The sequence below is a fragment of the Psittacula echo genome (assembly GCF_963264785.1).
Source record: "Psittacula echo genome assembly, chromosome: 5".
NCBI classification, from domain to species: domain Eukaryota; kingdom Metazoa; phylum Chordata; class Aves; order Psittaciformes; family Psittacidae; genus Psittacula; species Psittacula echo.
This window is the reverse complement of record NC_137739.1, coordinates 59,641,188-59,655,173: the sequence shown is the minus strand read 5'-3', so window position 1 is coordinate 59,655,173 and position 13,986 is coordinate 59,641,188. Positions and strand designations below refer to the sequence as shown.

The window sequence follows — 13,986 nt, the reverse complement described above, 5'->3', positions numbered from 1 at the left end:
TAAATGATGGCTAAAAAGAATGCTAGCAGCTCTTCATAAAAAGATCAAACATCAGCTTTAGAAGCCACAATAAATTAAACAACAATCTTTTTATAATTGGTGGCTGCTGGCCATAAAATTCCTCTCATATCCTGAAGCCCCAGCTACAATAGAAGCCTGCATCAAAAAAAAAAGCGAACAATTTAAGAGAAAACTGAAATAAAGCTTTTAGAGGAGTTTGTTAGCTGTGAATGGAATTTAAAGTCACATTAAAAACAGATGGATATAGACACATATCAGATTTACCTTTCCCACCCCCCTCTAGAGAGAGCACATAACTAAATGGCTTCAGTCAGTGTAGTATTACCAGGTCTATCTTCATTGTCACTAAAATAATTATCTCAGAAACATTTGCCTTTATAAGCTTTTTCTGTTTTATTTTGTTTTGTCTTACTAGGCAAAAAAATGTTGGCATGCTCTCTCCAAGTTTATCTCTAGCCAGCCTGATTTTCTCTCTTCCCCCTTTCAAATCTAGTTTAAAGCTCTTTCAATGAGCCCTGCTCACTCCTATGCAAAGACCCTTTCTCTCACATCTGAGACAGGTGTACCCCATCTATTATCAGCAGGCCTGCTGTCATGATCAAACAAACCCCAACTTAGAAGCATAGCAGAACAAAACTTAAAACCTGACTGAATTGATGACATGTGCAAATTGGCTTTTAATTTGATGGCTTTTTGCCAGGTCATTAAGGAAGAAGGAACTGTAATAGTCCTTAACATTTAAGTAAAGAAAATAAGCCTTTTCCCTATGTGCAGGCAAGTATATATCAACATATCTTTCTTCAGCGAGTGCCTTTGAAGGCAGCTATATTTGGTTCCCAGTCACAGAAGACTGGATTTTGATAGTGTCACACTTGTTAGAAACACCAAGAGCAGGTAGGAAGTCATCTCAGTGATGGTGATTCCTCAGATATCTATAAGCACAGGACAATTCAGACCACAAGTTGACCATGGTAATACTGCCCAGGAATTATGTGGAAAGTCTACACTGCCATCATAAGTTGCAAGCTTATGTTAATGCTCACCTAAACTGTAAATGATCATAGCTGGAAAAATCGGAAGGAACTATAGAATGCTCTCCAAAATTGTATTTACAGTTAAAATATTAGCAAAAAAGGTTACAGTTTTGGTACCTTTCTCAGCCTAAGATGACCCCACTTTTCTTTATCACTACCTTGATATCGTCCAGGGGTAGAACCAAGCAGGTATACTCTAGAAACAAGAAGAAAAAAAAAAAAAAAAAAAAAAACAAAACCACCACAACACCAGGTTATTTGCAGTTCTGGAGTATTCTGGTTTGTAACATACTTAAGGTATTCAAGCGAAACCTATCAGCAATGTTGAATATACACAGGCAACCAGAAATGTTTAGTCTTTCACACTTAAGATTTACAGTATAACAAAAAGTGGATTTGTTACAGCCAATCTACTGCTACATCCAAATCAGCATATTTGGGTACAAGTTTTCATTTGGGCACCTAATAGTTCAGATGCAAAGTACAGATTTTGTAATATGTAATATTTTTGTAATATGACCATTTTCAGGTTTTTTCCTCTTATTTTAGCCAGCTTATAAAACCATTAAGCAACCAAGAAGATTTACAATTTCTGAAGTAAATACAACATTTCTGTAGAAATGCAAGACTTATCTATAAGAGAAAATAATTAAGGATGCTTAATTTACAAATAATACAGGCAATGTGATACTGAGAAGACTGTTTCAAGACAAAGTATATTATTATTTAACATAACATTGCCTACCAGACACAATTCATGCCTGTAACAGGCAAAGTTATATACATATACGTACTTTCAGCTACCTTCTGTCAAGTTACTGCTGAGACACCTTTTTTTATTCCTCTAAAATGTATGTTTAGAAAACGAGTGCAGCAATTCAACATAATCTGCATAACACAGCTTAAAAAGCTTTCAATATTAGATCATGTTTGAACATTTAAGTCTGAAACAGGATAAGCTGTTAAAAAAAGCATGCAAGTTATTACAAGCATAAGCTAACATACCTTGTCTCTGATAAATCATGTTCTTGAATCAGATCTATCCATTCCTTGAGTGTAGGAGAATTGTAAGCCATCAAGTAACTTATTAGGTCAGATTTAAAATTAGTTTCAGATTCACCAGCAGAACCACTTGTTCCCTGAGGTAGCCTTGGATATAAAGGGCTTAACCATATTCTAAAAACAAAGCCAAAAAAAAAAAAAGGACACCACACTAACACACAGTTTTAGTAGGGTCATTAAAGCACATTTGAAGGTATTAACCGAATACTAGAGAGATCTATTGCGATAGTAACTATAAAGCAACTTGCCTTTACAGAGTCGTCAAGTCTTACACTCAATATCATAAAACTAATACTTTCAAACAAAAACAACAATCTCAACACATTTATCCATGCATATAATTACAGCTGCCACCACTGATAAAAAGCTCAGGCTTAGACTTACCAACCAGTAGTCCTTTCACCAAGATTTTCTACATGATTAAAACACTGCAAGTTCTGCATAGCTTGAAGAGTAGCCCACAATAATAACCTGCCTCTCAAAAAAATCCCATCTCAATAAAATAGGGTGGGATAAATCGGTAAAATACACAGGGGAAAGCATATAGCATTCCTTTCCAGTCACACATTACTAAGGCCATGGAAACCAAAGGTTCCACATTGCCAACTTTACAATGTGTTGACACTATCCTTTGTAATTCAGAAGCCTATAAAACAGAGAAGCCAGTGAACCATCATATTGGTAATACTATCCGTGTATTAACAAGCAATGTGCAAAACCTAAAGGGAAAAATGTTTTCATGTTTGACAAGTAGGACAACTTGTTAAGCATCCAAATAGATTTTTTCATGCCTTCTTGGCTTTCTGAAAAGCTACCTACTGAAAGACACTAAAGGCAGCCCTAAGTAAAAGATTTAAAGACCAAAAAAAAAAAAAAATCAGTGGTTATAATTTTGCCACTCGAACTCCTATGAGAGCTTGCCGCAGACAAGTAAAAAGCCTCAAAACTTTGCTACATTTAATGGCAGTAAAAATGGATGTCAAGGCAACAGTAACTTCTGAAAAGCTATTTTCAGTTAGTTTAATGGAGTAATCTTATACCCTGAGTTACTGTGGAGATTAACAAAAAAAAAAGTTTCTGTAAAAACAGCCAAGAAAAGAAGTTGATTGGCATTATATCAACATGTCACTTGGTCCTATTTTTGTGCTCTAAACAAAACTATATCCCAAGCTGGCTGCTAAGTTTAAAGCTTCTACCAAATAAAAACAGGGAGAAAATTCCTTCCAAAGAAAGTATACTATATCAACAGGAACCAATGGTGCCCACCATTTATCAGGTTACATTCTGGATACAGTCACAGCAAACATCTGTACACTCACATAATTCTTGCAGTATTAAGGTAATTTTTAAATAGCTGCTTCAGCTTTGTATAAAGAATAGTTTACAGCTAGGCAGTTTTGTTCATAAAGAGACAGCACTGCATAATAAAAGATCTTAAATCAGGTAGCAGCCAGGTCAGGACAATTTTGTTTACAGTAGAAAGTAAGGAGAGTTCAGGCTCAGACAACTACCACCATTCTGAGTCTAATTTTTTTTTTTTTTATGGTTAGCTCTGTTTTAGGAGTGTAAAACTTGTAGCACTAGGATCATCTGACGTGGTGCCCTGTCTCCAGCAGCAGATACCTACAGAAAGTATTAAAGTAAGCATACACCTGCTGGAGATTGTTGCTTACCCCTGAGTTTTCTGATGCCAGTCGTCAGCAATAAGATTGGATGTATGTATCACAACTCGAAGACCTTCTTCATATAACAACAACATCATTTTCCTTTGAAGAAAAAGAAAAAAGATATAGAAATCTGTCTACAGTAAGTACATAGAGCAGGAGAAATTAACAATTCATGAAAATGCTCCAACATAATTCTTTTCAAAACATAGTGCAAACACTCAGACTTCAATCCATGTGCATGCCAAGCTCATATGGCAGGCAGACTATCCACGGTACAGCTTAACATCTCATGCAACTGATTTCCCAAAGCAAAAGATGAATACTTGCAGAACACTTTTTGTATTTGCCATGTTCCTCAGATAAACTTAGTCCTTTGCAAAAAGTTTAAAAAAAAAATAAAATAAAAAAGGAAGACTAAAAGGCCCTCGCTTACAGCTGACTCTATTAAAACCTAATTCTTTTCTCAAACTCCCAACTTTCACTTTAAAGGAACATACGTACATAACTAACCACTGGGATGGCAAGAAATTTCTATGCAACTCAGCTTCATGGCTTGAAAATAAATTGCAGATAAATGGAATAGACACACAGAGGACATGAAAGATACTATTTTAAAGTTTCATGAATACGTATTAGGCCTTCAGATTAAGTTTATATGTTTATAAACAGTAATAAAGTATTTATAAGATAGGAAGATAGATTAAGACATTAGTTATTAGTCCAGTCACAATAATTGCATGTACCAACTCTGTGGTCGTCTTTAGAAGTGCAGGTTTCTGCATCATGTCTGTTACTTACGTATGGTGAGTTCCAAATGCAATATCCAGTTTTGCCTATAAAAATAAAAAAGCTGATCATTGTAAATTCCTATTGTGCATTCCTATATGCAAGAATGTTAAAGAAGGAGAGGTGCTGCTTCATTTTGTTTCATTTCACTGCTCTCTAGTGGACAGACCACAAAATACATTATTTTTCCCCCTAACACCTTTAGATATACTCTAATTTCTAGAAGCTAAGTCTTTAAATGGCAATGCAACTCTACTGGAACTGCTCCAGCAGAATTTCTGGTCTCTTACAAGCAGTATTTTCGCAAACAGTCAGCTTTGCTGGTTCCTGTTCAACATAGCGTCCAGCAGGAACTTCAGCAATATGCCCTTGCAGCAAAGATGACTAACCATGTCCTGGGCTGCATTAGGAGCGTTATCAGCAATTCAAGGAAGGTGATCCTTCCTCTCTATTCAGCATTGGTGAGGCCACACATGCAGTACTGGGTCCATCTCTGGACTCCCCACTGAAGAAAAAACATGGCCACACTGCAGAATGTGTAAGTACCTTAAGGGTATAAATACCTGAAGGGAGGGTACAAAGAAGAGGGAGCCAGGTTCTTTTCAGCAGTGCCCAGTGACAGGACCAGAGACAACAGGCGTAAACACAGGAGATTACCTCTTAACATCAAGATACACTTTTACTGTGAGGGTGACTGATCACTCGCATGGGTTGCCCAGAGAGGTTAGAGTCTCCATCCTTATGGATATTCAAAGCATATCTGGACATTGTCCTGGACAACTGGATCTATGTGACCCTGCCTGAGCAGAAGAGTTGGACTAGTTGACCTCCAACTTCCCTTCCAACCTCAACTATCCTGCAACTCCAAAGCACAGATGACTGTTACAGGCAGCTTAATGGCTAACACTGCAAAAAAAAAATCAAAACCAGACAATTTTTTTATTTTTATTTTTTAATCAGCACTTTGCTTTTAAAGAGTATTTACAGCACAATTTCTAGGTAAAGGATGAAACATGAATTACAGGTGATAAGAATGTACTTTTAGCCAGTGATGGCTCCACCATTATTCTTAGTGTCAGTGTGGAGGATAAGATTAAAATACTTACATTTCACTTTGGGTTATCAACATAATGGAATGCATGTAGACTACCAGAAGAATCTGAAGCAGTATACTCAAATAGGAAAACCATCGCAAACGCCATTTTCCCCTGCTACTTGCTACTAAATACACAGACAAGTTTATCAGATGGTACATACCACATTCAAACTCTTGTTGTGTGAAAAGGAAAACATTATATGCAAAAACATGGGTTTATTGTTCATACATTTGAAATCTTAATCCGAAATCATTGCTACTCCACAACCTAGCGCACACACCTGACTTGTATAGCACATAGCAGCCCAGAAATCCTGGCCTTGAAAACTCACTGTTTGGCATCAATACAGTGATCTCTAGGTAGCTTAGTTACAAGACTGCCTGAGAAGGAAGGAAGGAAGAAAATCCCAAGATCATTCTCCTTATAACAAAGAATAATATATCTCCATGATCAATAATATACTCCACTCAACAAAATCCTGAAATGCTGGCAATAAGCCATAACCACAATCCTCCCTGAGGCCAAAGCTAGTAACTTCATGACTCGGGGACAGCCAAAGTACGAGCATAATATCAGAGAAAGTGCTACATGCCAGAAGTGTGCTGATAGCAATTTTAACAATATTATGGAAACTACTTGTAACAGCATTTTTTTTGTAAATGACATTTGGACAATAATAGTTCTTTGATGAAACTTAAGATTACAGTAACACTAAGTACACTTCATACAAAAAGTGCTTCCCTTTCAGAGACTACAAGAGTTTGAGTGTAACATGTTAGTGAAGAATGTTTGCAGCTCTTCTGTGAGCTCCATAACATTTTTGTAGGCAGCTGTTCTGTGTAAACCTTTTGTAGGTGACAGTCTACCATAATCACGTAAGACCAGGAACATAGTTACTATGCTCCTACGGTCCTGGTAAGTATACTCCTTAAAGCATAACAATAAATTCTTGATTTCCCATATAAGGTGTGTGTCTCTTCATCCATTACAAGATTTTAAGTGCAATAGAAGGCTTAATTTCAATGAAAGGGTGATACTATTGTTAATTACCTGACAAAAGCTGATGTTCTCGTAAGGGCGTGCTTGTGCAAGCAATTCAGCTTTAGATTCTCTCTTTTCACCATGAACTATCAACAATGGCTTCTTCCTTAAATAAAAGGAGATTACTGTTAACATGTCAATTAGTAAGCAGCCTAAACCACTCCATGTAGCTATGACTTCTGGCCCCTAAATCTGATAGCCCAGCAGGAAGGGGGGAAAAAAACCCAACAAACCCAAACAAAAAAAAAAACCCAAACCCCACAAAAAAACCTATGTGCTTTATTAACTCAAGAAGCAGTAACTACAATAGAACCTGTAAGAGAAAGACACTAGAAAACTTGGCAGGGGGAGAGGATGACAGAAAAAAAACCTCTTGTCTGTGTAACTGGAAACAGACAAATAAAACTCTTGGAAATGCTGATATACACAATGTGTAACTAGAACAATTTAATCACTGCTACCTTACAGAGAAAATGGGAAGAATGAGAGGGAAAAGGAGGGGGCTAAGTCTATTCTGACAGCACTTTCATGTTCACTTCCTAATACTCCGATTCTACCACATTTCTAGTAAAATGCGAATAAAGGAGAGAAAACCGTATGTCATATACTCACTTCATACACTGTGGCAGGTTCCAACTGTCAGAAAGCAAACATAAGAATTGCTTTCATGACCAATACCCAGCAACTCCAACTATACCTATCCATGACATCATCCTGATCATTTCTGCATAGCTTTCTTGTGCCCCTTCTACATTCTCTCCCTTCTCTTGCATTACCTTGCTCTTGGTTCAGTAAAGTGTATAGCAAAAAGCTGCTTGTTCTGTTTTTATAGGTCATCTACAGCATTGCCATTGTAGCCCACAATAGGGCTTCCTAAGTGTTAATTAATAAAAATCAGAAGCCAGACATAGTGAACTCTGACCATTTAACAGTCTTGAAAAAAGGCAAGAAATCTATTAATAGAGAACTATGATTGTGAAATCAGCACACAAGGAAAACCAAGAGTCTACCATGCACTTATGATCAACAGACTACATTAACAGAATGTTTTGGGAAGTATCATTTCATCTTTGTAAAATAAACATACCTGAATTCCTGTGGATACTGTCTCACAAGCCAGGCCACATCTATGCAGTAGTTAAACTTGTTCATAAGAAAAAGAAAACCGACTCATTACAAAGAAAAAGCATAGTCTGTCAGAACAACTAACGACGGCAAAAACCCTTCCTACTTAAAGTCATCACTCAATACCACTTACATCATACACAGCATGCTCTATAACCATCTTAATTTCCCATGCTTTCTTCCATGTCTCCATTCAAGAATTAATTTAAGTATTAATGTTCATAAAACTTAGCATGCAGAGAAAAAAAAGAATCACACATAATGCAAAAGCTTTGGTTCAAGAACCATCTCTTTGCCATGTGCTTATTCCATGAATGATAGCAAAACCTGCTATACAATAACAAAAATACTCCTAGATTGCAAGGTTTTAAAAAACAAAAAAACAAACAAACAAACAAACAAAAAAACCCATTCACCTGCACATCTTCAGTTGCACATTCCCCAAAATCTGGAGAGAAAGCACTCTTACAATTGTCTGAATTCTATGCAGAACATAGGATGATTTTTGTATTTCAACAAATTGTTGTACAGTTCAAAACACAGAATTTCCTCTCTATTTTAAATGAGATTCCTTGCTAATAACTACAAAGTACAAACATGGATTATCAAGCTTGTTGTCAATAAAGTGAAATCAGCTAGTGAAATCAATCAGGCAATCAGGAAACTCACCTGAGCAGAAGAAACCAGAGTCCCAAAAAGAGGAGATAAGATATCTATTAAAAATATTAAAATATAATTGAGTAAAATAGGTTCAAGTAAACATTTTGCATCTTGAACAGTTTTGACAACTAACACAAGTGCCAGATTGTTGACAGACTAGGTGAAGTCCTAACAGAGACGTTCACAATTAAGTTTATTGTTCAGAATATTCAAGTCACTGATTCTCCTGTGAAAACCCTTATGGTTTTCTGTTTATAAAAAGCATTAACCCTCTCAAAAGTACAAAACAAACTTTAAAAACTCATTAGGAGAAAGACCAAGATCATATGGAGAAAGGAACATCAAACTACTCTCTCCCCTATAGAGATGGCTTGAAGAACTGTGTAAACACAGTAAGAGCATAGTTAATGCTCTTAAGACTTACTCTTAAAGACTTACTTGTCACAGACTGATTGTAAGACGTGTATCCTTAGCTCATTCATGGTAACACAAAACTAATCTGACTGAGGATTTATAACCTCAATAACTGAAGCGCAGCAGCAACTTGAAAACATCACCTACAAACACCTTATGGGATAGACAAACTATTTCATGCCCTATATCTACAGAAACCTGGTTTTGCAGGTTAAACAAAAAACACCTCACCCCTCCATGAGCTCAACTAATCACCTATCAGGACAACTACACCTAAAATAGAACAGGCCAAAATCCACAATAAATTCACAAAGCAGACAGACATGCAGCAGCAAAGCAACTGAGATCTCTGACATCAGGATGCAATCAATAATCAATGTTCATAGGGAGCACATGATCTTGAGGAAAAGTTACAACCTAATTGTACAGGTCTTCAGTCATTTATTGTCATTCAAAGGACTAGAAAATTTTTCTGCCTCACTTTACTGTATTTCTGTGCATAAATCTCTTATGAATGCTTGTTTCTGATTCTGTCTTGTGATGTATAACATTTCATTTCTGAATGAGGGGATGTTCACAGGTGCACAGAGCTGCTGCCCCTTACATCAAACTACAACTGCACAGCATTTTGGAAACATCAGTATTGTACACCAAAGACTCCACTCCATCATGACTTACACTCACTTCTAATTGAATTGAAATTGTCCATGAATCCCAGTGGCAGGACTTCTGAAGTACTACTTTATATGGCATCAAGTAATAGTGAATTACTAAGTCCAAACCATTAAGCAGCATGAAGGCAAGTGCAAACAACTCCTCAGGTACAATAGTTAGGCATTCAAGAAAACCACTCCTTTTAGAGCCACAAAGTCATGCAGTTTTTCCCGGAGTAGCTCACAAGGAAAGCAGCATTAAGCAGCACCATACTATTTGCCTTGAGTAAATGCATATTAGATTTGTGTAGTGTAACTCAGAAGTTACAACAAAATCAGCATCAGCAAATTAATGCTTTATATATACTACTTCTAAAGAACTTACATTACAGTACTTCTGTATACACTACTTCTAAAAGAAAGGCAAAGATAACAACCAATTTCTATAACTTGGACATTAAGGATACGGAGCCTCAGCCACACTAAGGAATATATGCATTTAAAAACACCCTCAAAGTAAAAAAAAAAAATTTGCTTGCAAACAAGTCTCCCAAAAGCCCACTTCTGTAGAATCCACTTATTCACCTTTTATATGCAGGGCTCCAGAATTATAGCTCTGATGAATTCCTCTGACTTTAGTGAGAAAAAACCTGAAAGGGTTCCCTCCATTCAATAAATCCCAGGTATCTTCGGTTTCACTGCCTGCTTCATAATACTCCTCTGCTTTCTGATTCTCTGAGAGTTCATCATCTTTGCAAAGTTTCAGAGGATGTTCTTTAGGTGCATCAGTTTCTTCTTTCACTGCTTCTTTGTGGGCATGCTCTTCCTGATCTTCAGGCTCTTCATCACTACTAGAAAGACACCAGCCTGAGCCTTCTTGGCTAGTTCTCTGTTTTCCTGCTGGAGGTGCTTCTGCACAAAAGCTTTTATCACTGAACTTCACAGGAGAAGCTTTTCTCTTGTGAGCAGCTTTCCTTGCTTCAGAGCATGGATATTGTGGTCCACTTGCGTCATGTGCAGCATCCAGTACTGAAGATGTAGATGGTTTTTCACTGTCAGAATTTTCCTCAGTACTTTCATCACTGCTAGATACTGTCCATTTTCCATGAGCACCTTCCTGAAGCATGTTCCTAGGGATTAAAAAAGGAAAACACCAAACAAAAATCACGTGTTTTTGCAATGCTCAGGTCTGTTTCACTTATTACTGAGGAACTGTGCTTTTTGTATATGGCAGAATCTCCATGCGACCTCTGACTCGGGAAACTTACAGTGTACAAAACTTATCTGTTCCTTACTTGTGCACAGGAAACAAAGAAACGTGCAGTGGGAGCAACCATCAAGTGGGAAGCAGCTAACGTAGAAACCCGCACATGGAAAACGGGCTAAATACGGGCACATACAGGAAAGCATTTCGAAAGTCGAAAGGGCAAATTTGCATGATGCAGGTATTTCTCACACCGACCCTAACTCTCGAGGCGCGGGGGGGCAGAAGTGGGGGGAGGGAGGTCCAGCGCGCTCTGCTGAGAAGACACAAGAGCTCGAGTTAGGGCCATTCTTTCCGGGGGCCCTTCTGGGACAGCAGTCTGGGCCCGCAGCCCCCCACAAGCCCCCCTCTGCCGCGCCTCTCCCCTGCTCCAACGGCGTCAACGGCCCGGGCGCCACCGCCCCGAACACCGAGGACCGTATGGACGGGACCGCTGCCCTCGCCGGCCTCGACACCGCCCGGCAAAGTCAGAACCTGCGGTCAGGAACAGCAGCGGGATCAGCAGCTGACACCGCCCTGCCCACCGGCGGCCGCCACCGGCTAAAGGAACGCGAACCAGCGCTCTAGCTACGGCACCAAGGGCCGCTTCCGCCCCGCAGCCGGGACCCGGCGAGCCCCGAGGCTCAACTGAGCCGCCAGCGCCCGGCCCGGCCCGCACCACCGGGCGGCCCACAGCTCACATCCTACCAGAGACTCCTCCAGCGCGCTCCAAGCCCGGAAGGAAGAGAAGCAGGCCGAGTCACGCCCCTCTCCTCCTCCCGAGCCAATAGCGCGCGTTTGATTTTATCCAATCGCCGCCCTCGCTGCTCTTGGGAGTTAGCGGCTGTGCACGGGTTGCTAGGCAGCGTGGGGCCTGACGCGGCCGCGGCCGGGGCCGGAGGGGGACTGCGGCGCTCCGCCGCTTACCGCAACGGAGCCGGTGAGGGGCCTGAGGGACGATGGGTGCGTCCCGTGGGGCCCAGTGGGGCCTGAAGGGCTCTTCCGGTCTCCCAAGGGAGCGCGGGTGCCGGGTTTCGCTCTGACAGTTCTGGCATCTTTCTTAATGCTGCTACGCCGGCAAAACAGTCATCTCTTAGTGACCTGAATTAATCTAATAAATTGATATTTGACTGTAATATTAGTTTAGGGCAGGTGCAGTATCTGCATAATTGGTCATTCAGCTGGGTTAATTACTGTGTCTGAAGTGTTTGGCTAATGAGATAATTGTGTGGTGACCTCAAGAAGGAAGTGAGAGGAAAACAGGCGTAAAATTAATCCAACTAAGAGCATGAAGAACATCAAAGCTTGCTCTACCCACCAAAATGAACTGGTTTAGAGTTTGCTTCTCATTACTATAATTTATTACAAGCCGGTGACTGCAGTTAACAAATAATGTCTTATATCAGTATGCAATAAACTGGACGAGCACATCCATGAAATTTACACTTGTTTGTGGAGTTGTATTAGTTCTTTTTGCAGAGTTGCACTTAATACTTCTTCCTGAAGCAATCTGTGGACATACTCTTCGGTACGATGAGATTAAATGTTTTATTATAACCGGCACTAAAGGTCTTCTGTGGGAAAACCTTTTAGGAATGTTGCATGGTTTTGTATGTGCATAATCTCTTGTCTAATATAGACTCTGGAAACACTGTTTGTTTTCTAACAGTATTGCAGAAAATTTAATGGCTTCTGACTATGTTTACATTCCAGTCTCACAGGTCCTGTCTATGTAGAGACTTAACTGAGAATTAAAAATGCCTGGCATTTTCCAAGGAAAAAAAAAAAAAAGATCTTACAGAAACAAATTTAATGTAATTTTGTTTTAGAAATCTGTACCATATATTCTAAGTCTGCAAAAAGCTTTCTCATAGTAAGTTCATAAAATGTAGAAGTAGGAAAATTTTATTTTAACTTAAACATCTAAAAATTAAAATTAAATGGACTCAGACTATTTTCAGATACTATAACAGAGTAGATATACAGAGTTCTGACAGAGATGCAACTAATCTTCAGTAGTTTTCTTTTTTAACTAGCGTAGTTTATTCAGCAAGTGCCTGTTTTAGTTTTTCCATTATTCAAAGTACATGTACAATTATTCAAAATAAAACATTAGGATGGATTTATTGTTTTTTAATGCAACTCTCTTTCTGTAGGTTTTTCAAGCGTATGACAAAGATAACAAAGGCTATTTAATCAGAGAGGACTTGAAAGGTACTGTAGTAATGTTTTTTGGTTATAAACACTTAAAGGTGTACACATTTTTTCATTTATGTTCTGAAGAGCCAGCTTATATAGATCTCACTGTCATGAACTCTGTGTACTGACTGATCCACACTAATTGGAGTGGATTACTGTAGGTTTGGTAAACAGAAATAACTACAGATTCCTGGAGTTACTTATTTCAAAAGAAAGTACTCAAATCCCTACCTTTCCTGTGATGAGCAGAAGGATGCATTGTATTTCATATGTGATATATTTCACGATGTATTTCGTACAAGATGTATGAAATAAGTGACTGACTGAGCTTGTTATTGATCAGTTCTTGGTTTCTATTAGTGGTACACTCCATTTATTTTCTGAGTGGTTTCAGTAGATTTGAAACTACCGCATGTTCTAATATTAAACATGTGTTCTCAAAAATTTGGCCATTTTTGGTTTCAAATAACAGTTGGGCATTTTTAGTCTTTAATTCTCTAATAAAAATCAATAGCTGTATGAAAATCTTAACAAAAGAAAGGTTTATTGAGAGAAATAATATGTTGCATACTCACAAGAAAATACAGGATAAATTGTATAGCTTCATGTAATTCTGGAAGTTACATTTCTACTCTAGTACTCCAAGTGATGGATTATGAAGAACATGAAAGATTTCAGAGTAAATACAGCTCTGAGTTTGTCTTTCTCATGGCATGTCAACACAAGCTTACAAGTTTGACCAACTTACTAAAAAGTATATTTAGCATAGAAATTATGATTCATCTTCTCCAGCCTGAGCAATCTCCTTCCCCAAGGACCACTTAGACTACTTTTTTTTTTTTTTTTTACTTAAATCCTTATTTTAGGAAAATAGTCTTAACAAGGTCATAAACAAAATTTTGTCTGTGATCATTTAAAGTAAAAGCCACAGAAATGTTTTATTAAACTGCGAAAGCAGTCATCTCTGATCCACTTCAGCTGTGG

The 13,986-nt window shown here is 38.4% G+C and overlaps 1 protein-coding gene across 1 annotated transcript in view; it reads right to left on the bottom strand.

The window, feature by feature from the left end:
- Nucleotides 1-11,522, bottom strand: part of TDP1 (tyrosyl-DNA phosphodiesterase 1) — a 47,843-nt gene extending 36,321 nt beyond the window's left edge. The window contains exons 1-9 of the mRNA XM_080618600.1: nt 11,512-11,522; nt 10,146-10,690; nt 8,503-8,546; nt 7,796-7,851; nt 6,718-6,814; nt 4,583-4,617; nt 3,791-3,883; nt 2,061-2,231; nt 1,173-1,251 (exon numbers count right to left, since the gene is read on the bottom strand). Of these exons, the coding sequence (XP_080474726.1) occupies nt 1,173-1,251; nt 2,061-2,231; nt 3,791-3,883; nt 4,583-4,617; nt 6,718-6,814; nt 7,796-7,851; nt 8,503-8,546; nt 10,146-10,686 (1,116 nt within the window). The 5' untranslated portion in view covers nt 10,687-10,690; nt 11,512-11,522. The remainder of the gene's footprint in view (nt 1-1,172; nt 1,252-2,060; nt 2,232-3,790; nt 3,884-4,582; nt 4,618-6,717; nt 6,815-7,795; nt 7,852-8,502; nt 8,547-10,145; nt 10,691-11,511) is intronic.
- Nucleotides 11,523-13,986: the final 2,464 nt, after the last annotated feature.